Below are 24,498 nucleotides of genomic sequence, written 5' to 3'. Positions count from 1 at the left end.
TCCTGTTTGCCTTTCACACCTGAAAGCAGCCTTTTACAAAAACAGAGAATCTTTGCTTTTTGGAAAAGCAGTTTTTTCAAAAAGCAAACAGTAAACCGTAACAGCAAACAGCAAACCGTAACAGTAAATGACAACATCAAACAGCAAACCGTAATAGCAAATAGCAAATAGTAGGTAAAATAAACGGGCTCTAAGTCGATTAAAGATTACATTTGATTAAAAATTAAAGTTTACAGAGCTAAATTTAAAAAATTGAAAAGCCCAAAGTGAAAAAGTAACTAAATTAAATATGGGAGCTGAAAACAATGATTTTGCTGGAAAAAAAAAACTAATAAAATGTCAAATAATATGGATATAAATCGACCAACATAATATAATATAATATACATATTGTATGATGTGATTGCATGAAACTAGGAAATTATGAAAGGAGGATAGTTCCAATGGCACTCATGTAAATAAGTGAGAAAACCAGTGTCCATCTCTGAGGCAATAGCAAATAAAAGCCGACGCTCACCTTCACTGAATCACATCTCTCCAAAAACATCTCTCTCTCTAAAATCTGTCTTTCTCTTCTCTCTACCAAATTACAAGCACAATACAATGTACAGAATGACGGTGCTACTGGCGCTACTTTGCGCCACCTGCCATGTCGCATTGTCTGTCACCGACGGTAAAGTCCTACTACTTTGATTTTTCGATGTCTCATTTCTTATTTTAGTTTCTTCTTACTTATCAACTGAAAATTACAAAATTAATAAATTTTTCAATAATCAATTAAGATGAGCTTGAGGCCTTAAAGATATGATGTCAAATCGTTTAATAAATCTCAAAGTTCAAATTCTAATCTATACCATCAATTTTAATAGAAAATGTTTCACATTGTTTATCACAAAAGTAAGTTGCACAGTAAATATGTGTCGAGGTTGCATCATGAATAGACCTGTCAATTATCGTGTTCAAGTCGTGTTATTTTGGGTTCATGTTAGAAAAAGTAAACCCAAATCAAATCCAAAAACTTTTATATCACAGTCGTATTAACTTATTCGGTTTAGTGTCGAATTTGTATCGTGTTTTCGGATTACACGTAATTTTGTTATACATATATATTAAGGATAACTTTTAAAAATATAAAAGGACATGGTATTATTTTTAAATATTTTATATCATTTTTAGATTAATATGTTAACACTAACCATCGAAAAATCCGTTAATATCATGTTAGATGGTCATGTAATGTGTTTATAAGGTTTGAATCATATTTGCAGGTAATAATTATAATTCTATTATCTTTACTAATAAATTGATATATAAAAATACGAAAAATATAACAATAATTTTAAATATTTGTCATTTCATATCGTTTTCGGATTAGCATATCAACTCTAACCTAACTCAAAAATTTACGTATCAGTTTTGTATCAACCCAAAAATTTAAAGGATATATTTATCATACTTTAATTTTTAATCCTATTAACTTTAGAGTAGCGTAGGTATATCATGTAGAAATGGACAGATAAAGAAGAAATGTTACAATATTACATGAAAAAGTATGTATTTATTATATTCCTTGATTCGTAAAATCTATTACTTTCGAAATACTCTAATGTTTCTTCGGGATAAGGAAACAGAGTAAGTTTTTTGAAAAATTGTGTTCCTAGAACCGCCAAACATTTGAGTGACTGACACAGGCTTTAAATTCTATACATAGGATAGGAGGGTGGCTCTGTCATAGTGATAGTCATCTCAAACTCAGCATATAGCATCTATTTATTTGCATTTATTTGATTTTGTTGGGTTGTTGGCTAATAATTACTATTTTCTTTGTGTCTATATATATAATGGGAATTTAATTTACTCTCTTTATATATTCACATCAACCAGAGAATACTGTAGCTCTCACCCCATTTTGGGCATATAAAACAATAAATAACCCTTTTTACTTTCAGGAATGAATAATAATAACCCCTCCAATCCAGCCCATTATTTATGGTCCAAAATACAGAATCACGTAACAATTTATGTTCTTTTTTTTTTTTAATTTGGATAGTCCAAAGAGAAGTTATGGATTCAATTTCCATAATTTTAGAAAGAAAAAAAAAAAGCAACAACCATCCAAAATCACATGAATATAGTTTTATGTCACTGTGGATTGGGGAAGTACACAATTTCTTTTGGTCACATGGGCTAAGAGAACAGACCATGTGATGACACCAAAGCATTAAATGGTCACTTTAATTTAAAGGAAAGACAATCTATATTTGTTGTCACTTTCTAATTGTTGGAATTTATAACTTATTAATGCAATCTTATCTTTATTATGATTCATGAGGTTGAATTTATAAAAATTGAATAATTACAGGACTATTACCAAATGGGAACTTCGAGTATGGACCAAAAGCATCAGAAATGAAAGGAACAGTAGTAACAGCAAAAAATGCAATCCCAAGCTGGGAAATAGCAGGCTACGTAGAGTACATAAAATCAGGCCAAAAACAGGGTGACATGCTTCTAATAGTCCCTGGTGGAGCTTTTGCTGTTAGATTAGGAAATGAGGCATCCATTAAGCAGAAACTTAATGTAACAAAAGGCAGCTATTACTCCATAACTTTCAACGTTGCTCGCACTTGTGCGCAAGAGGAGAAAATTAATGTATCCGTTTCGCCCAATTCGGAACCCAATGATTGGGGAATTCTCCCTGTTCAAACTGTTTATAGCAGTAATGGTTGGGATTCATATGCTTGGGCTTTTCAAGCTGATGCTTCTCAAATTGAGATCTCCATTCATAATCCGGGTGTCGAGGAAGATGCTGCCTGTGGACCTCTTATTGATTCTGTTGGAATCAAGTACCTTTCTAATCCTAAACGAACCAGAGGTAATCATCTTTGATGGATCAAGGATTCATTGGATTGCGAAATCTTACTCCATAAATGAGTTTGTTAAATGAACTAGATGCTTAAATGCAGTTTTTCACGAGTTTCGCACAGTTTCACCTCATGTGAAACTGGATGAAACTCGTGTGCAATTGATTTGAACTATTAAAATTAATGTTTCATCGAAGTTCAGTTGATTTTCAACAAGTTTAAATGCAGTTTCACATGAGTTTTACCTAGTTTCATAGTGAAATTACATGAAACTTGCTAAAAACTCATGTAAAAAGTAGGTGAAACTAAGTGAAACAAGGTGAAATTAGATGAAACTGACTGAAACTCATGTGAAACTAAGTGAAACAAGGTGAAATTAGATGAAACTGACTGAAACTCATGTAAAACTAAGTGAAGCTAGATGAAACAAGGTGAAATTACATGAAACTCGCTGAAACTCGTGTAAAAAATAAGTGAAACAAGGTGAAATTACATGAAACTCGCTGAAACTCGTGTAAAAAATAGGTGAAACTAAGTGAAACAAGGTGAAATTTCTTGAAACTCGTGTAAAAAATAGGTGAAACTAAGTGAAACAAGGCAAAATTAGATGAAACTGGCCGAAACTAGGTGAAACTAGGTGAAATTACATAAACTTACTCAAACTCATGTAAAGAATAGGTGAAACTAAGTGAAACAAGGCGAAATTAGATGAAACTTGCTAAACCAGGTGAAGCAAGGCGAAATTAGATGAAACTAGGTGAAATTACATGAAACTTACTGAAACTCATGTAAAAAATAGGTGAAACCAAGTGAAACAAGGTGAAATTAGATGAAACTGGCTGAAACTCATGTAAAACCAGGTGAAACTAAGTGAAACAACGTGAAATTAGATGAAACTGGCTGAAACTCGTATAAAACGGAGTATCCAAATTAACTTAGCTCTCATAACTAATTTGTTAAAAAAAAACACTTTAATATCAAAACAGTTTATAACTAATTTTGTGGTTTGTTTACAGACAACTTGCTAAAGAACGGAAATTTCGAAGAAGGGCCATACGTATTCCCCAACGCAGACTGGGGCGTTCTAATTCCGCCCCACATCGAAGACGATCACAGCCCTTTACCCGGGTGGATAATAGAATCACTAAAGGCAGTGAAATACGTAGACTCATCACATTTTGCAGTACCACAAGGCAAAAGAGGAGTAGAACTTGTAGCAGGAAAAGAAAGTGCATTAGCACAAATAGTAAAGACCATCCCCGGAAAGACATATGCGTTAACTTTCAGTGTAGGTGATGCTAACAATGCCTGTGAAGGATCAATGGTGATTGAAGCATATGCTGGTAAAGATAGCATTCAAGTTCCCTACACTTCTAAAGGGAAAGGTGGGTTCAAGCGTGCCAAGCTTATGTTCAAAGCAGTGTCTACACGTACAAGGGTTATGTTCTTGAGCTCGTTTTACACCATGAAAAATGATCACTCAGGTTCTCTGTGTGGACCTGTTTTGGATGATGTTAAGTTAGTTAGTGTTCGTAAATCTAGACGTCTTCTTTGAGTTATGTTTGGTTAATTGGAGCTTTTTTTAGTTGTTGATTTATTTGAGTTTATAATGTATACCAAAAGTTTCATGAGATGCATGGATGGATGAGATATGTTGCTTATTATGTTTCTATGCTTTCAGATCATGTATCATGGAGGTAAACTCACATCTTATTTAAATAAGAGTCCTAACACGAGTATCGTAGTAGGTAATGGCACTTGTATTCCTGTTATCGGTCTTGGTAATGCATCCTTAAAAACAAACAACAAAACCCTAGAATTGAACAATGTTTTACATGCCCCTAGATTAATCAAAAACCTTATATCTGTGCGGAAATTTGCTATTGATAATAATGTGTCCGTTGAATTTGATCCTGTTGGTTTCTCTGTGAAGGACTTGCGCACGGGGATCCCTATTATGAGATGTAATAGCACCGGTGATTTATATCCAGTCACATCCTCCTCTTCAGAGTCTTCTTATGCTTTAAATGCTTCTGTTTTATCTCCTTCAGTTTGGCACAATAGATTGGGCCATCCTGGTCCTCAAATTTTAGACAATCTTCGAACTAATAATTTTATTTCTTGTCCTAAAAATGTTGATTTTTCTATTTGCAATTCTTGTGTGCTTGGGAAACATATTAAATTGCCTTTTTATGCTTCTAAAAATATGTCATCAATGCCGTTTGATATTATTCATAGTGATATATGGACATCTCCTGTTCTAAGTTCTAGTGGCTATAGATATTATGTTCTTTTCCTAGATGATTATTCTAATTTTCTGTGGACTTTTCCCTTAGCAAATAAATCTCAAGTTTTTTCTGTGTTCCTCACATTCCGAAATTACGTACGTACTCAATTTGAAAAAGATATCAAAACTTTTCAGTGTGATAATGGTGGTGAGTATAACAATAGTCATTTTCATGATTTTTTTAACAATAATGGTATGCAATTCCGTTTTTCATGTCCACATACTTCCTCCCAAAACGGTAAATCTGAACGAACGATTCGAACAATCAATAATATAATTCGCACTCTTCTAACACATGCTTCTTGCTCTCATTCTTTCTGGCCTCATGCTCTTGCTCATGCGACCTATCTTTTAAATATTCTCCCTCACAAAAATCTTAGTCTTCTTTCACCGACTCAAATTCTCTACAATCGTACTCCTTCTTATACTCACTTACGCACTTTCGGTTGTCTTTGTTACCCACTTGTCCCTTCTTCCTCTAGAAATAAACTTCAACCTAGGTCCTCTCCATGTGTGTTTCTTGGATATCCATCCAATCATCGAGGCTATAAGTGTTACGACATCTCCGCGCGGAAAATAATTATATCTCGTCACGTTATTTTCAATGAAAGCAAATTTCCATTTTCCACTCAACATGTCTCGGCCTCCCCTCCCATTTCTTCTATTTCCAACTCACCTACACAAACAACCCAACCCATTATTCCCTTCCCCACTAATGCGTCCACTCCTAACCAAAGCCCAGTTTCACCACGGCCCAACAGTCCCAACCCATCTTCCCAAAACAGCCCAGCACTTCCCCCTTCTCCTCTCGACAGTCCCTTTCCTTCTCCAATTCAACACGGCCCAAACACAAATTCCCCACAACAGCTCACCTCCCCACAACAGCCCACTTCCCCGCCTTCTCCCGATCCTATACACGCCAACCCAACCCAACCGACTCACCCTATGACAACCCGAGCTAAACTTGGAATTTTCAAACCCCAAAGAAAGCTCAACTTACACACCACCACTATTTCTCCTATTCCTTCTAATCCCTCACTTGCTTTACAAGACCCTAATTGGAAACAAGCCATGACTGAAGAATATAAGGCTCTTATTGAAAATAAGACGTGGGTCCTCGTACCCCGTCCTTCTAATGCTAATGTTCTTCGTAGTTGGTGGATTCTCAGGCACAAATTTAATGCAGATGGATCTTTTGAAAGATACAAAGCAAGACTTGTTGGAAATGGGGCGAATCAACTTGTTGGGGTAGACTGTGGTGATACTTTCAGTCCAGTTGTTAAGCCAGCAACAATTCGAGCTGTATTAAGTATTGCACTTTCTAAAGGTTGGCCACTACATCAGCTGGATGTAAAAAATGCTTTTCTTCATGGGGATCTTCATGAGACTGTTTATATGCATCAACCACTGGGATTTCGGGATCCCAACTATCCAGATCATGTATGCCTTCTTCAAAAGTCTCTTTATGGTCTCAAACAGGCACCACGGGCGTGGTACCAACGGTTTGCCTCTTTCTTGTCTACCATGGGTTTTTCTCACAGTAAATCTGATCATTCACTGTTTGTCTTTCGTCGGGGAGCAGAGATGGCATATCTACTCTTATATGTGGATGACATCGTTCTAGCTACTTCTTCCACTGCTCTACGAGAGTCAATTATCAACAAATTGAGTTCCGAATTTGCTATGAAAGATCTTGGCCCATTGAGTTATTTTTTAGGGATATCTGTCACTCGGAGCGCCGGCTCTCTTTTTCTGTCTCAAAAGAAGTATGCTACTGAGATCATTTCTAAAGCCGGTCTTTCTTCAGCAAATTCCTGTACAACACCTGTTGACACTAAGCAAAAACTGAGTGCTTCATCTGGTTCTGCTTATCATGATCCATCTGAGTATCGAAGTTTAGCTGGTGCATTACAGTATTTGACTCTCACTCGCCCAGACATCAGTTATGCTGTTCAGCAAGTCTGTTTATTCATGCACGATCCCAAAACGTCTCATATGGAAGCTATCAAGCGGATTCTTCGATATGTTAAAGGAACCCTGGAGTTCGGACTTACATTCACAACCTCTTCACTAGATTCCTTGGTCTCCTATACAGATGCAGATTGGGGGGGATGTCCTGACACTCGACGTTCTACTTCAGGATATTGTGTTTTCCTTGGTGACAATCTTCTGTCTTGGTCTGCTAAGCGGCAACCCACTTTATCTCGTTCTAGTGCTGAAGCAGAGTATCGTGGTGTTGCTAATGTCGTATCTGAAACTTGCTGGATTAGAAATCTTCTTCTTGAACTTCATTGCCCTATTAGTAAATCCACCTTGGTATATTGTGACAATGTGAGTGCAGTTTACCTCACTGGTAATCCTGTACAACACCAACGTACCAAGCATATTGAGATGGATATACATTTTGTTCGAGAAAAGGTTGCTAAAGGAGAGGTTAGGGTACTTCATGTTCCTTCTCGTCATCAAATTGCAGATATTTTCACCAAAGGTCTACCACAAATTCTTTTCGACGACTTCCGCTCTAGTCTCAACGTTCGACCACCTCCCGTTTCGACTACGGGGGTGTATTAGATATGGATATTTCTGCTGTAATTTAGGAATATAATTGATTTGTAATTATCATGTTCACACATATATCTTGTGTATATATATCACATTATCAATGAATGGAAAAGCAAGGATTCTACATTATCAATTTATTTACCACTAAAACTAGTTTTAATTTTTTTTTTCCCTTCCAAATATGAAATTTTAATAAATTAAAATCAATTGAATTAAATGTTAAAAAAAAAAAATACCCCCAACCACACGGTTAAATTTAGTCCTTAAATCTAAATTTCTGGTTTCGCCACTGAATCCATCAATAAGGAGCAGCTCCATAAAACTCCAACCGAAACCTAAGGAGCCTATAAATAAAGAGTTTAAAGGAATCTTTCAGGTATGTTCTAAGACATAGCTTCCATCAGGTATGTTCTAAGACATAGCCTCCATCAGTAGCGGAGCCGGCCCAGAGTACAGAGCCTCTCCCTTGTTTCGTAAGAAATCATTCACATGACAAGATGCATTATAAATCCATACATCGGAAAATCACACAAAACCTCAAAAACATCATCAAAGTATTATTATATTCAATAGAGAAATTTTTTCTATTTATTGCAAATAACGAGCAATCTATAAAAAGGAATAAGGTACCAAAATGAATTCAAGATTTTTGAAGAAATATCAATTTAATTCCAACCTACAAAATAACATCATTTTAATCCCAGTGTCTGTGAAATGGTACTAATTTATCCCCGAGTAATGGAACTTGGACTAAATTGATACTATTTCACAAACGTGACTAAAATAATATTTTATATGTCTTATATTCAAAATTGTCAAAACAGTTGGAGCCCTTCGAAATCAGTTTATTTAGGTAAGCTACCTCTCAATCCAAACATGTTTGATCTTTTTTTATTACCTTATCCCCCGAAAATATGATCCATAAAATAGCATTTATTATGCACATAAGGAACAAACCATTGAGCAATTACACAGTTTTAGAGTTGAACAAGAGTAGGGATGTAGTCAATGACAATGAAATTGTCCAAAGCAGGTACGAACACTTTGGCAAAATCAAGATGAGCTGGATGAGCCATGTACTCTGCAACACCTTCCATGCTCTCAAAGCTACATTCAAAGACATGAGTATATCCTTGGTGCAGATTCTCTGAGCTCACATCTCTACCCCTAAACATAACAAACCATACCCAATTCAGAGTTGCAATCAATCAGGATTAATTTCATGAAATTCAACAATATGAAGCATCGATCGATGTATTGAGGATTAAGAAACTGAACATCAAAGCAACCAAATCGATCATAATCCAAGAAGTAATTAAGTTAGGAGTTTACATACCAGTGGAAAGCTTTCAAAGGTGGAATGAGATTAACGAGATTTGCAAAACCTTTAATGAGTTGATCAACTTGGTCAGCTGGAATTTCTTCTTTGAACTTTGCTAAAGCTATATGCTTCACCACACCCTTTGAGTTTGACGAATCCATTTTCACAGCACCATAGGTGGATTAACGACCTTTCCATTAGATAAGGACTTTATCGGGCTTTTAGGCCCACTCTCATTGGGCTTCCTATATAAGCATAAATCAAAAGGTTTAAGGGCTTTTAACCAAAATAAGAGGAAACAAAACCAGATTCAAAAGCTCATACAAAATACATTCAAATAGAGGATTACTTCAGTTTATAAATACATTCAAACATATATCTGATCAATTTGATCTAATTTCAAATCCTCAGAAATTCAATGAAAATGAAAGAAATCGGGTGAAAGTAGACAAAATCTACTATAAATCATATCATTTGAAAAAATCAAGAAATTTAGTAAATGTTTTAATAAAGTTCCAGATGATTTTGAAAAGGTAACATTACAATTTCACATCAATTTCATTCAATTTCACTTGTTTTGATATAAAAAAAATGGATGAAATTGACTGGAATTGAATAAAATCCAATAAAACTAATATTAAATTGATAGAAAAATAATAATAAAAAATTTGTTTGAGCAAGTTATATATAAGTATCAAAATCATTACTGTACAAACTCACCAATTTAACCCAATTTCTCAGTTTCCTTAATTACTGAAAGTAGATGAAAGAGAACGCAATTTTAACAAATCAACTGAAACTCATATTAGAACAATTAAAAAGTAAAGAAACAATAGAAAAAATGTTTGAACAAGTGATACGTAGTGGAAAAATTCCACCATTGTAGATCCGGAGATTTGCTTAGGGAGATTTAGAACAATATCGGTGATGTAGATAACGGGTTAATAACATCTTCCTAAACGAAAGGAATCAGTGGCGGAGCATAGACTAAAAATTTGGAGGGGCTGGACTATGCGTAAAAAAAAAAAAATTAGATACCGATTTAAGGCTTTAGAATCTCAAGTTGTAATGTTTTAAAAGCAAGACCTAGTTTTGGCTAATATAAACATATCTGTTTATACTTAAAAAAAATGCTTTGTATCCGAGTCAAAAATGACCCCTAAAATTGGTAGTCAAATCAGTTTACTCCAAATTCGATATTATATCTGTTTAGTCCATATCAAAATTTAAGTATGGACTCGATTATGAAGTTAGCAATAATTTACAAATTAGCCTAAATTTTTAGACGTTGAAACCAATTCTACTTAGCTGATTTGTCAAATATTGTAAACTTTAAAGTTGAATTTGTAACAATTTGAATTGTTCAGTGATTGTTATTGATGTATAAGATAGTATATATACAAAATACCGTTTGTATTTAATTGAATGACTAAATCTAGAGTCTAGGCTAGAAATAGGGAACTGACTATTTTATACAAATAGATAAATGACTAAATAATATATATCTCTAATACACCCCCGTAGTTGAAAGGTTCGGAGGTTGAACATTGAGACTATTGCGGAAATCTTCGAACAGTGGTGTGGGCAGCCCCTTGGTAAATATGTCAGCAATCTGATATCTGGACGGGACGTGGAGAACACGAACGTCGCCTTTGGCAACCCGTTCCCGGACAAAATGGATGTCCATCTCGACATGCTTCGTGCGATGGTGGTGAACGGGATTACCTGTGAGATAGATAGCACTGACATTGTCACAGTACACAATAGCAGATTTCTGAATTGGACAACCAAGCTCAAGAAGAAGGTTCCGAATCCAGCAGGTTTCAGACACGACGTTGGCAACTCCACGATATTATGCTTCGGCACTTGAGCGAGAGAGAGTGGGCTGCCATTTTGCTGACCAAGAAATAAGATTATCTCCGAGAAAGACATAGTAACCGGAAGTTGAACGTCGAGTATCTGGACAACCGGCCCAGTCCGCATCAGTGTAGGAGGTCAATTGACACGGAGAGGATGCCATTAATGTGAGACCAAAATCAAGAGTACCTTGTATATACCGAAGGATGCGTTTGAGAGCTGCCATATGAGAGGTCTTGGGGTCATGCATGAACAGGCAAATCTGTTGGACAACATAGGAGATATCAGGTCTAGTGAGAGTAAGGTAATGAAAAGCACCCACTAACTGTCTGTATTCCGTGGGGTTTGAATGAGTGGAGCCAGAGGAGGTACTGAGCTTTTGCTTTGTGTCGACTGGGGTGGAGGCAGGGTTGCAAGATGCTAGGCCGGCTTTGGCAATAATTTCTGAAGCATATTTTCTTTGAGAGATAAATAATGAACCCGGTGAATGGGTGACTGATATCCCTAAGAAATAATGTAAAGGTCCCAAATCCTTCATTGCGAATTCAGAATTCAATTTGGATAGAATGGAGCACTGAAGTCGGTCTGAGGAGGTGACAAGGACGATGTCATACAGTAATATGTAGGTTGTGTCTGAACCATGCTGATAGATGAACATGGAGTGATTAGATACACTGTTTGTGAAGCCCACTGTGGTTACAAACGTAGCAAATCGATGGTACCAGACCCGAGGCGTGTGTTTCAGTCCATACAATGATTTTTGTAGCAGACAGACATGATCAGGGTGCTGAGGATCACGGAAGCCCAATGGTTCGTGCATGTATACTGTTTCATTCAAATCCCCATGTATGAATGCATTTTTAACATCTAGCTGGTGAAGATTCAAATTCTTGGACAATGCAATACTGAGAACAGCCTGAATAGTCGTCGGTTTAACTACAGGACTGAACGTTTCACCATAATCAACACCTGATAGTTGCCCTGACCCATTTCCAACCAGCCTCGCTTTGTATCTCTCAAAGGATCCGTCTGCTTTAGTTTTGTACCTGAAAATCCACCAACTACGAATAACATTAGCAAACTTTGGACGGGGTACTAGTACCCACGTCTTATTTTCAATCAGAGCCTCAAATTTGTCAGTTATAGCCTGTGTCCAATTTGGATCACGTAATGCTAGGATTGGTGTTTTAGGAATCAGGGAAATGGCGGAGGGTGCATACACAGATAGTTTATGCATTCGTAGGGGCTTGTGAATGTCTTGTTGGGCTCGGGTGGTCATGGTATATGTGTTGGGATTGGGCAGGGGAATGGATGTGGTTTGTGAATTTGTATTATCAGTATCAGTAGATATCGACAGTGAATTGGGGGAACTGTTTAGGGAGTTTGGTCGAACAGAAGAGACGGGACGGGATAGAGACTCGAAATTGTTAGGAGACGCAGGGGAAGTGTTTGACGCAGGGACAAAAGACGACAGGGAAGATGGTGTCGAATTACGACGCAGACCAGGGGAGGACGGGTTGTGGGGGGATGGTGTTGAATTATTATGCGAACTAGGAGAAGAAGACGGGGTGGACTAGGATAGGGGCGACGACGTGATGGGAAGTATGGAAGACTCAGGGAACGGAATGGACGAGGAGACCAGAGACACAGGAAGTATGGAGGACTCGAGGACATGTGGTAGTGGCGGTGTGGGGGAGGATGACGGTCCAGGTTGAAGGAAAATAGGCTAACGTATGGCAGCGGAAATATAAAAATTGTAACCTTTTTCCATTAACCCAAGATCTGTTAATCGTTATTTCATATAAAGAGGGATAGAAGGAAATACCTTTTGAAGTTCTATCTACCGTTGCAATCGAAGTGCCCACAACTCTTACTCCGAGTTCCCGAGCACAAGACAAAAACACAATCCAAAATCAAGTTAGATATCAACCGTGTAAAAAACAATCAAGAATAGATTACCTCTAATAAATCAACACAAGATCAAGGAATAAGAGAAAGAGATGAAAATCAATTGAATCGGGAGGAAGCGGTGAATGATCTCGTCCTCAACTATGGGGGTCGAAATTCTCTCTCTACGGCAGACTAGGGTTGGCCGAAATTTACATATATAGGGGGTATATATGCTCTCTTGTATCTAAACCCTAGTTAGATAGAATTAGGTTACTGAATAAGAATTTAATTCGGAATATAATTCTTATTTATTATCTATAATTATATCTAAATATAAAGATAATAATAATAACTTTTTAGGATAATAATAGGAGCAATTTAATCTCATTAAATCTCCTAACTTATTTATTTTTTAATTAATTTAATTCACAATCATAATCTAATTAAGATTGCTTAAAATCAAATTAATTTCTTTATGCATTTAATACATAAAAATTGCCCCCCTCTATTTACTGGGCCTTGGTGGAATCAGTTGGGCTTCCATCAATTAATTAACATTTGTTTCTCTTTTGGGCTCCAAGTCTTATGTGTGACCCATTAGGTTCTTATTGCTTCTAGCCGTATGCAACTATTAAATTAATTTTCTCAGAATTATATTTAATATTTGCATAACGGAATGAGTACGCGAAATGTGATTAGCAAATCCGAAACATTCCCCTAGAGCTATAAGAAGACAGGTTGATTCTGTCGTTGACCTTTCCGTATTAGTTACAGTATAATTCGATCCTTTATCAACTACATCCTTGAATTGGATCTTATGACTATGGATAATGTCAAGTCACATATAGCGAGACGTTCGTTTTACTTGTACAGGCCGAGTTAACTCCAATTAGATAGGTTAAGTGAAATCTGCATTTCAATTCTTAAGCTATCACCTTGCAAGGATTTAGAGTCAAGTCTTCCACAAGCGATCCTTAGACGTATCTCCCATTTATCGGGAGTGACAAATGCTCAATCCAATGTATAATTATCCTGCAATTACTTCCTGTGATACCCAACGTCTGCTGTTCACACCCCAGAGTCATCTCTGTTATGGATCGTGTTACAACAGGATCAAAGCATCACATTCCATAATTCAGAATCACTAATTAACATTCCTTTGAGTTTGAGGATTACTTATACCTATTAATACCAATGAGATGAACATGTGACAAGGATGAATCTACCCATCCTATTATCTCAAGTTGGGTCCCCAATCCTAATGAACTCCCTTTCATTGGATCCACGTAACTGTCCAGATATCTGCATATCTGAAGCTTGTGAGATCAGCTTTCTGTCTCGACAGAAGACATTGTTACATGCAAGTCTCAGCAGTGATATGTCAATCCTAAACATATTACTTGACTTGGGGTGGTTTTAAGTTTGTTAGTTTATTATAAAGTTTCGTCTCACTTCATGCTTGTATGAACACTTTATAATCACTTTAAACAAACTTAGGGATTTCCTTTTATTAGACTTTATTTAGTTCTTAAAAGAGGTTGCCTTTATATAGTTATGAAATCATATCTTATTAAAACAAATGATATAAAGAACACTTCATTTACATTAAGTTTATATCCTACAACAATTGTCTATAAGACACTAAACCCCAACACAGGTGAGCGGGATGTGCTAGGCGCAGAGGTGAGCGAAGGAGTAGGGACAGGGGATAGGAAAGCATAGACACCCGAAAACTCGTAGGTGAGCATATGTTGGGTCTCGTTGATAGAGGATTTTAGTGGGAGATTGATAATCCAGAATTTTGTGAGGATATATATTGAGAAGATATGTTGCAACTTGTAAGTTCAAGTGCATGATGCCAAAAATTAAACGAAATTGAGGCATGGTTCATAACAGTGCGAACAACATTATTAATAGTTCTAATTGTGCATTCGGATTTTCCATTTTGAGGTGATATGTATAGGCAACAAAAACGAAATTGCATCCCATGATTATTACAAAATTGATGAAAGGAATTATTGTTAAACTCACTCCCATTGTCGCACTGAAAAAACATTGATGTCACGCTCAAATTGAGTGCGAACAAAGGAACATAATTGAAGAAAAACATAATAGACTTGAGATTTGTGAGCTAGTGGAAACATCCACAAAAAATTTGTATAGTTATCAAGAAATAATAAGAGGAGTGAAACGGTAATTTAACTTGTTTTCCATTAACACAAGAAGGGCAAACAGAAACAATTTTATTCCTATTACAAGAAAGAAAATTTTTATTCATCATGGCATTCATAATGGGAAGCCCTGGATGTCCTAAACGGTTGTGCCAGGCATCAGAAGACATTCCAGTAAAGGCCGAAGGAGAGGAATGTGAGGTGGATGAACTAGAGATGACTAGATAGAGATCCCCGGTACTGTTACACCTCATGATATGTGTTCCCGTCTGTAAATCCTTCACAGAAAAACCGAACGGATCAAATTCGACAGAAACTTGGTTATCTTTAGAAAATTGACGGATAGAAATAAGATTTTTGATAAGTTGGGGTGCATGCAAGAGATTATTTAATTGTAAAGGTTGATGTTTAGAGTTTAAAATAGCATGTTCAGATCCACAAATAGGAACACAGTGACCATTACCGACAATAATATTTCCATTGAGGCTCGAATTAAAATAAGAGGTGAGTGTACCTTGGTGAGCTGTCATGTGGGAAGTGGCTCCTGTGTCCATTTGTCATTAATCAAGAGGTGGTGTAATTGTCATTGTGTGCATGGCCTCTGCAATATTAGTGGGCATATACGGCTGAGGTGCCATATTGATATGAGCTTGCTGGGTGCCGGTTCGAGGGCCAAGAATCCCCGATTGGGGCTGCTGCCGGCTAGAAGCGTACTGTGGTTGCCAGGAGTTTGTGGGAAATGGGCATGGTGGGGTTGCCTATGGTTGCGGCTGCCCCCACGGCTGCGTGTAAGCCCAAGGTGGGAGGGATGCAGGACGGTAGTGAGGATGCACCACAGGTCTGTAATGGTGTCGACCCCCCCGTCCGTGATATGGGCGATGTCTATATCTATCACCGCGGTGTGAATGACTCGAGCGATGGAGCACTGGGCGCGCCAGAGGAAATTGGGATAGCGACGTGGAGGAGTCGGTGGATGTAGCCGTCAGGGCGACGGAGTCAGGCGGACTGCTGTTCTTGCGGGATCGAGCTGTTTCCTCAAGTATGAGCATGGACTGGGCTTTGTGAAAAGGTGGGAGTGGATCCCCATGACGAAGCTGAGTGCCAACTGTGTCATATGCATCTGTTGAGCGATTTCCGCAAGTGCACGGTATACGCTTGTAGTAATAAAAGATATCGAACCCACATGGAACGCTTTTTAACTAAAACTTTATTTAATTCGGTTTTAATCACGTGTTTAGGTTTAATAAAAGAAATACGTATAGCTGATGGAATTGGTTTTGGTAAATTAGGATTAGATAGAAGTATTATATCGAGTTTAGAGAACAGTTCTGTCTTGAGATTTTGATTACAAGACAGATACTTCCGTAATTGGAATAAATAGTAGGTATAAAACTTATTTTCATAAAGCAAAGAAGGCAACTTTAACTTTGTAAAGATTATGGACATGTAATAATATAGCGATTTATTCAATTAAATGGCTTTGAACCGTAGAAATCTCTCTGGATCGGAGCAGATTTCTACCTTAATCAAACTAGTATTTTATGTCTGATAAGCCGCGATCAGCGATCATGTCATCCATAAAAACTAAATCTGTCAAGTGTTCAACAAAGTTCTTATATGAATAAGATGGAATAGAACGTTTTAATAAAAACACCAATTTATCATTTTGAAAATCATTTTGTCAGAACAATACCAAAATAACAATAGTAAGAATGTATTGAATAAATAAGTATATCATTAATGAAATGTGAATTTTCACAAGTTAACAGAGAAGTAGAAACTTGGATAGCATTGTAACGAAAACTTTGAGATCCGGGTTGTCAATCTTTCCCTCAAACTCCGTAGGTGCGTCAAACCTCATGCGCTTCAGCCGTCAATTCTTCTCGCTAGATCTTCGGAATAGAGACTGGTCAGTCCACTACCAGAATGAAAACTTGTCTCTGATCAACCTTAGAAACTAAACTAATACTGTGTTTATAACTAATCTAGTAACAACTTGTGTATAGCAAGTTTGTTTACACAGAAATGAAATCTAACCTTCTGATTCTTTTCTGAATCAGAAACTCAACATAATAACTTTCTTCTCTAATTTCTCTAACTTTTCCAACCTCTCAATTTCTGAAATGGATCACTTATTTATAGTTGTTGAAGGGTTGTAAATGATGGGTCGTGTCCGCTGGTGAAGGGTCGCTTTTATCCAAACGAACAGACGCGTTTCTCGGATTAAAACATGTGATTTATGTGCAGAATACTTCGCTGTCGCGACTGAGATTCTGAAAATCTCAGTCGCGATAGGGGGTACAGGGGCGAGTTGAAGACTTCATTCTTCTTCCGTGACGCCTTTCGTAAGTTGCGACTGAGATTATGAAAATCTCAGTCGCGACAGAGAGTTATCTCCCTGTCTCTCGACTGCTTCTCGTCCTCCTTGAGCGTTCTTCTGACTGATATGCATTCTCGGTACGTTTTTTAGGTTTTTCCTCCATTTTAGCTCCGTTTTAGCTCCTATTTGGATTTAACCAAATAATTAAGTACCTTGCATCAAAGAAGTAAATAAAGACGTAAAAGTATTCCAAATGAATATAATTAGCACGATTTCAATGTAAATTTAATGTATTTATGTATGATTTTTAGGTATATTTTGGGCTTAACAAACTCCCACACTTAAGCTTTTGCTAGTCCCGAGCAAAATTTCACTGAATTTATTCTTTAATCAATCTCCTTATAAATAGAACATATATCCATATATTCCTTTTTAAATTAGTTAAACCGTAAGATAAACTTTTCATGGTAAATTTATACGCAAAGCATCAAATTAGCTAGTATAAAAGAGATATATTACTCGTCTTGTATTTCAATTTTTATATTGAAGTATTCGGGACGGTGTAAGCACGCATGTTTTTGAATCTTTCGTCTCAAGGCATTTCTAAGCACAAAATTTCCTTTCCCAAATCTAAACTATTACAAATATAGATTTATTAAGGACTTAGGTTTGATATATTTGCTTAGTCACGCCCGTGATAAGGGTGGTCTCGTCCGTGACTTTATTTGAATTAATTTGCTTTTGTGTTCGTTTAAGAGGTACCGACCATGCCATGGGTGGACACAATCGTTACTTAAAACTTTAAACACGTTTAATTTTGCTTTAATTTCTAACGTTCCTTTCATACCTCGACCGTGATAAGGGTGGTCGCAATCGTGGCCAAAAGTAAATAGTACTTAATGTTCTTCCCTTTCATACCTCGATTGTGATAAGGTTGGTCTCAATCGTGGCCAAAAGTTAAGAATACGACTACTTGATTAAATTAACACGAGTTATAAAAAAATGAAAATTATAAATTGGGAAAAGAAAAATAGCACATTCATCCTATATTGACTTGAAATTCAACATGTATTATGGCTAAAGTTTCCTTAAAAACTTCAATTGGTTTTTAATGTAAGACGAAAAATAATATCGAGCTAAAAAACTAAAGTTGTTAGTTCGATTTATGCCCATAAACCTAATTGAAAATTGAAAATAAGATTTATATTTATCATGAATTCATGATATAAAATAGAGATTTGAAACTAAAGAAATTTACTTTTATACATTTACTCGAGACATTTTTGATAAAATCGTATCGGAGATTTGTAAAAAAAATATTTGTAAAAATATTGCCCGTATAGAAATATTATTTCTAACAATAATGATAACCTTAAAATATGCTTAACATTATTTTGAAAGTTGACTTGTTTGAAACTTATGAAAAATATATACTTAACAAAAATATATGTTTATGAAAAATAGCTATTATTTTTTATTTTGAAAAGTGTTGCACTTTATAAAAATGTTGCAATTGATTTTGCAAATGTTGCATTATGCAGTTTACTTAAAATTTGAATAATAACATGCATTTATACGTAAATAAATAAATAGCATTCATTCTCATTCGTGGCATTCATTCGTACTTAAAATTAAAATGAATATGAAATATCTCCTCCCACACTTAATTTGGACCATGTCCTCATTGGTGCAAAAAGCGATAAAACACGAAAAATAGTACGAAATAAACCATACGAATTAGAATTGAAAAATATAGTACGAAAACATTCAAACATAATAATAAAGAGAATTGTACCAAACATAATTAAAAATATTGTACCAAATTTAACAAGACATAATAATAATAACGAAAATGAGTTAAAGATAGAAAGGATAAAACCTATCAAGGTGAACTCGGTGGAGAAGGCGTAGTCTCAACTCCTTGGCGTCGGAAGAAAGATAGCAACCGGCGACGAGTAGATTTGTGCTCATATCTCAACGTAGTGATATTGGCATCCACCGTGTTTATCCTCGAACTCATTTCGGTATTGTTGGCAACGACTTCATCCAACCGCAAATTCATGTGACGGTTATGCTCGTTCATTTGTGTCAAGACACGTTGCCATCCAACTTGTTCTTCTTCATTTGGTTCCATATTTGCTTGCTCGTTGGCATTAACATCAACATTCTCCTCCTCCTCCTCTTCTTCATCAAATTCCTCTTCATCATCCTCGTCATCATATTGGGCACCTAAACCTTGAGAACCCGAGGCTTCACTACCCATGGTAGCAAAAACACATCTTGTGCGATCCGCATAAGATATAAAGGCGGGCGGTCCCATTTTCTTCAATAAATTGGCCCTTTAAAGTGCCGTGAGATCCAAGAAAGGTAAACCAACATGAGGCATATTTTGATAATCTACTAATTCACCCCGAGCACCCAAAACAATGCCGGTAATTAAATTACCCATATGCACTTGCTTATTGCGGGACTTGGAAGCTCGAACTAAATTAGTAAATATCATCTTGATACTATCAATGGTCAAACCTTTAAAAATAGCATCTAACACAACCAAATCACGAACTTGCACTTTTGAACTTTCAACCCGACCAAATAAGGAAAATGATAAAAACTTGTGAAAGAAGAAGATACAATCATCCTTAAGCAATTTACTAAATGTATTCGTTGGATTAAAAACATCTAAACCGGTTAAAGATTGCCAAACCGTGTGTGAATTAAAAGGCTTTGGTTTGGAATAAAAATTCCGAGTAGGAAAACCAAACCAACGGTTCATGGCCGCATACCCAACGTCATAACGAACTCCATCATTCCGAAAAGAGATAACCCATTTCTTCTTGTCATAGGTTAGAGTAACCAAAAACTCAATAATATGCGATTTAAGACTAGGAAAACGCATACTAGAAAATCGTTTCCAACCAAGAACGGAAAGAAATTCATCAATACGCTCGGTAAAAGAAAGAGTATTTACCGTGTCGGTGTCAAGAAAAAGCATGTCGACGAACTCTATTAGGCTATTAGAAAATCGGCGATATTTGCGTCCTTCGGCTTCCGTCGTAATATCGAACGGTGCTCCATATTGAACCCGTAATCGATTAACTTCGGTGGCCTTGGTTTTGTTAGCAACGGTCTTTTGTCTAGGCATTTTTAATGAAATTTGGGTGAAAGAGATGAAAATATGAAAGGATGAAAGGAAGAGTAAAAGATAATGGTGGTGAATTGGGGAAGAAGAAGATGAATAGGGTAAAGATTTATGGGGAAGATGAGTGAATCTTTTTATTGGGAAGAGAAAAGATGATTGATTGGTGTAAAAATAGGTGATTTAAATAGGTGTAAGTAATAGGTATTGATTAGGATAGTTGAATAGGTAAGTAATTAGAGTAGGAATAGGAAAAGAGGTAAAATTCGCCCCTAATCCCGTGACTGGAAGTCGCAAGTCGCGACTGAGATTTTCAAAATCTCAGTCGCGACAGCAAGTACGTAGGGGGTCTAAAATTTTGCTGAAAGTGGTCCTCTTGCTGTCTCAACTGAGAATTCGAAATCTCAACTGAGATTTTAGAAATTCTGGGTAAAATTGGGACTGTTTTTGATGATTTTAACACTTCTAAACCAATTCCTCCTATAATTAAGTGACATTAATGTGAATATTAATCCCTGAAACTGAGATAAACAAAACTGAAACATTAAATTAAAGGAAAACCAAGGGTTGTTCCTTAAGTAAAAGAATTAAACTAAGGAATTAATGCACTTTTATTTATTATTATCAAAAATATAAACAATACCTTATTATATATATTACATAAAAACATCTTACTCCTAAAAATACCAAATATAAACACTCATATATATAATAAAACCAAACAGAAACTCATACTATATCCCTAAGTAGATGACAGACGACGTGCATTGGCCCTATTAATCTTCGTTTGAATGAAGACTTGCCTCTCTGGTGCAGAAAGGAATGTTGGACCAGAACGAAAAACTCGTTTGACAAGCCCCTCGTTCTCCAAGAACTCGTAGTCTAGAATAGGGAATGGTTCTGTATCAGTCCAATGGACAGAAATGGTTCCCTTGGCTCCTAGTATGATTCCACAAATGATGTTGGCGAACCCAATCTTCCGGTTCTTCGAACGGGAAGTAGCAACTAACCCCTCCATAAGAATCTTCGAGGAGTTCACTGAGTTGCCTTGAAAAATGTCGCCCAACACATAAAGATCAGTATCTTTCACAACCTTGCTACTGACTCGACCAAAAAGGCTATGACAGAGGAATTTGTGTAGATACAGCATGGAATTAGAATTTATGGATTTGTTGAAGGCAAGACGTGGATTGAATCGCCAAAATCCTGTTAACATCCTCCATATATCTCTAGAAGTCATATCCCTTCCAGGATGGTGTTGAGTTGTGTCTCGGGGTGGAAATCCAAACCAATTATGTAGTTCCAGATATCCAAAAGCGAAGACCTGCCCCTCACAACGAAAACTGAGACGAACACGTCTCTTATTGACGAATCGAACAGTGGATAAAAATTCCAGAACCCAATTTCCAATAATAGGAAATTTCATAGAAGCAAATTTGGTCCAACCCAAATTAGTAAGATATCGATCAATGTCTTCGCTTATCCCGAGTTCCTCGTTCAGAAACTCGTCCATATACATCATGCCAAAGAATTGAGCATATCTGAATTGCAGAAAGCGTTTCCCTTCGTCATGGTTATAAATTGGAAACCATGCACCATAACGATCAGAGATATCAACTTTCCCGCTTTGAGAAGAAGTGTGTTTTTGAACATTTTTCAAAGACTTAGTCATGTCTGTGAGAGAGAATAAAATGATGTCTGTAGGATTGAGAATTTGAGAAAGAAATTCAGAAAGATAAAATGAAATGGTAGAAGTCTGATCCTACAGGAATATATAAGACCTATAAGTGAAAGGTTGTGTCTGTTAAAAAGAAAAATGTGCCAAAGTGATACCTCTTTGATTCAACTGACAGAAATTTTAAAGAAAGAAGACTGTAATCCCTTACAGTTATTTCAATTGTAAAAAGACAAAAAATCTCAACTGAGATTTTCGGAATCTCAACTGAGATTTCCAAATCCTGAAACATGGAAAATCTCAACTGAGATTTCTGCATATTTAATTTCTCAATAACACTTAATACTTAATGAAATCATTTTCAAAACATGACTAAATTAAAATTTTAATGTTGACAAAACTCATTTGTACACAAAAATAAACAAAAATAAATAAAAATAAAGAGATAAAAATAAATAAATTAAAAAAAGTAAAATAAAAATTATGAACATAAAATAAATAAATTAAAAATAAAAAGAATAAAAACTGTGAACATAAAAGAAGAAAAACTATAAATTAAAAACATGAAAACTAAATAAATTAATTTTCATAGAATTTATCCACGGATTCAATTGCTTGAATTGGAGCTCCGTCGAAATAAATCTTGCAACGATTACCATTAACCTTAAATCGATCGTCATTAGACTTTTCTAGCTCCAAAGTTCCGTAATCAAATGTTTTAACAACAAAAAATGGTCCAGTTCATCTAGATTTTAGCTTACCTGGAAATAACTTTAATCTCGAATTAAAAAGTAAGACTTTATCCCCAACATTAAAGTTTTTAATTTTGATTTTGGCATCATGCCACTTTTTAACTTTTTCCTTATAAATTCTTGCATTTTCGTAGGACAAATAGCGTAATTCATCCAACTCGTTTAAGTCGAACAAACGCTTTTTCCCTGCGCTTTGCAAATCATAATTAAGGGTTCTTATAGCCCAATATGCTTTATGTTCTAATTCGAACGGCAAATGACAAGCTTTACTATAGACTAATCTATAAGGTGTCATTCCGATAGGTGTTTTAAATGCAGTACGGTATGCCCATAATGCATCGTTAAGTTTTTGTGCCCAGTCTCTTCTAGAAGACGAAACTGTTTTCTCAAGTATCCATTTGAGTTCTCTATTTGAAATTTCTGCTTGGCCATTCGTTTGAGGATGGTATGGCGTAGAGATACGGTGGTGTACTCCGTATTTTTTCATAAGTGACTCAAACCCTCTATTTACGAAATGAGTACCACCGTCGCTTACCATAACTCTAGGAACTCCAAATCGACAGAATATTGAATTTAAAAACTTAACAACTACTTTAGAATCATTTGTCGGGGTTGCAATTGCTTCAACCCACTTTGAAACATAATCTACGGCTACTAATATGTAATTTTTGCCAAAAGAAGTAGGAAAAGGACCCATGAAATCGATCCCCCACACGTCGAAGATTTCAACTTCCAATATGTTCATAAGAGGCATCTCATCTTTCCTTCCTATATTCCCTGTTCTTTGACATTTATCACAGCGGATAATAAATGAACGGACATCTTTAAACAGAGTAGGCCAAAAGAATCTGCATTCAAGTATTCTAGCTGCTGTTTTGCTTATGCTATTATGACCTCCGTAAGCGCTAGCATGCCATTCCAACATTATAGATTCATATTCAAACTCACTAACACATCTCCTAAGAATTCCGTCGCCGCATGTTTTGAACAAGAATGGATCTTCCCAAAAATATTTCTTAGCTTCTGAAAAGAATTTCTTCGTTTGCTGAGAAGTCAATCCATCTGGCACAATATGTGCAGCTGAGTAATTGGCTATATCCGCACACCATGGAGCTATGACACTTTGTACTTGCATTAGATGTTCATCGGGGAAATCATCTCGAATGCCTGATGTTTCACCGATGAGACCGTTTTCATCCTCAAGTCTTGATAGATGATCGGCGACCAGGTTTTCAACTCCCTTTTTGTCTTTAATCTCAATGTCAAATTCTTGCAATAGTAAAACCCATCTAATAAGACGCGGTTTTGCATCTTTCTTAGCAAATAAATATCGTAAGGCTGCATGATCTGTATAGATGATGACTTTAGATCCTAACAAATAAGATCGAAACTTATCACATGCAAAAACTACTGCTAACATTTCTTTTTCAGTTGTGGTGTAATTTAACTGTGCACCGGACAATGTGTGACTCGCATAATATATAACATGAAGTTTCTTATCCTTCCTTTGACCTAATACACATCCTACAGCTAAGTCACTCGCATCACACATAATTTCGAAAGGTAGATTCCAATCGGGTTTCGATATTATAGGTGTACTGACTAAAGCTGTTTTCAAAGTATTGAAAGCTTGTAAACAATCCTTATTAAAATCAAAAGTTGA

At 36.2% G+C, this 24,498-nt stretch overlaps 2 protein-coding genes across 2 annotated transcripts; one reads left to right on the top strand and one right to left on the bottom strand.

Annotated features, from left to right (window-relative positions):
- The first annotated feature begins 518 nt into the window (after window positions 1-518).
- LOC136224082 (BIIDXI-like protein At5g11420) lies at window positions 519-4,534 on the top strand. The gene is made up of 3 exons (XM_066012325.1): window positions 519-673; window positions 2,363-2,875; window positions 3,881-4,534. The coding sequence occupies exons 1-3, from the start codon at window positions 604-606 to the stop codon at window positions 4,417-4,419; spliced, it is 1,122 nt and encodes a 373-aa protein (XP_065868397.1). The 5' UTR covers window positions 519-603; the 3' UTR covers window positions 4,420-4,534.
- A 3,825-nt stretch (window positions 4,535-8,359) lies between these two features.
- On the bottom strand, window positions 8,360-9,215 carry LOC136224054 (stress-response A/B barrel domain-containing protein HS1-like). Its single transcript, XM_066012275.1, has 2 exons — window positions 9,050-9,215; window positions 8,360-8,880 (listed from the first exon to the last, which is right to left on the bottom strand). The coding sequence occupies exons 1-2, from the start codon at window positions 9,193-9,195 to the stop codon at window positions 8,691-8,693; spliced, it is 336 nt and encodes a 111-aa protein (XP_065868347.1). The 5' UTR covers window positions 9,196-9,215; the 3' UTR covers window positions 8,360-8,690.
- Between the last annotated feature and the right edge of the window lie 15,283 nt (window positions 9,216-24,498).

The sequence above is a fragment of the Euphorbia lathyris genome, chromosome 3, assembly GCF_963576675.1.
Source record: "Euphorbia lathyris chromosome 3, ddEupLath1.1, whole genome shotgun sequence".
NCBI classification, from domain to species: domain Eukaryota; kingdom Viridiplantae; phylum Streptophyta; class Magnoliopsida; order Malpighiales; family Euphorbiaceae; genus Euphorbia; species Euphorbia lathyris.
This window is presented reverse-complemented; position numbering and strand designations above follow the sequence as displayed.

What these genes read in the sequence shown, in the direction of transcription:
- LOC136224054 (XM_066012275.1), bottom strand. Translation starts at nt 9,195, where the DNA reads ATGGATTCGTCAAACTCAAAGGGTGTGGTGAAGCATATAGCTTTAGCA. An exon ending in CCTTTGAAAGCTTTCCACTG is followed by an intron (nt 8,881 to 9,049) that starts GTATGTAAACTC and finishes TGTTATGTTTAG; the next exon opens with GGGTAGAGATGTGAGCTCAG.
- LOC136224082 (XM_066012325.1), top strand. Translation starts at nt 604, where the DNA reads ATGTACAGAATGACGGTGCTACTGGCGCTACTTTGCGCCACCTGCCAT. An exon ending in CGCATTGTCTGTCACCGACG is followed by an intron (nt 674 to 2,362) that starts GTAAAGTCCTAC and finishes GAATAATTACAG; the next exon opens with GACTATTACCAAATGGGAAC. An exon ending in TAATCCTAAACGAACCAGAG is followed by an intron (nt 2,876 to 3,880) that starts GTAATCATCTTT and finishes GTTTGTTTACAG; the next exon opens with ACAACTTGCTAAAGAACGGA.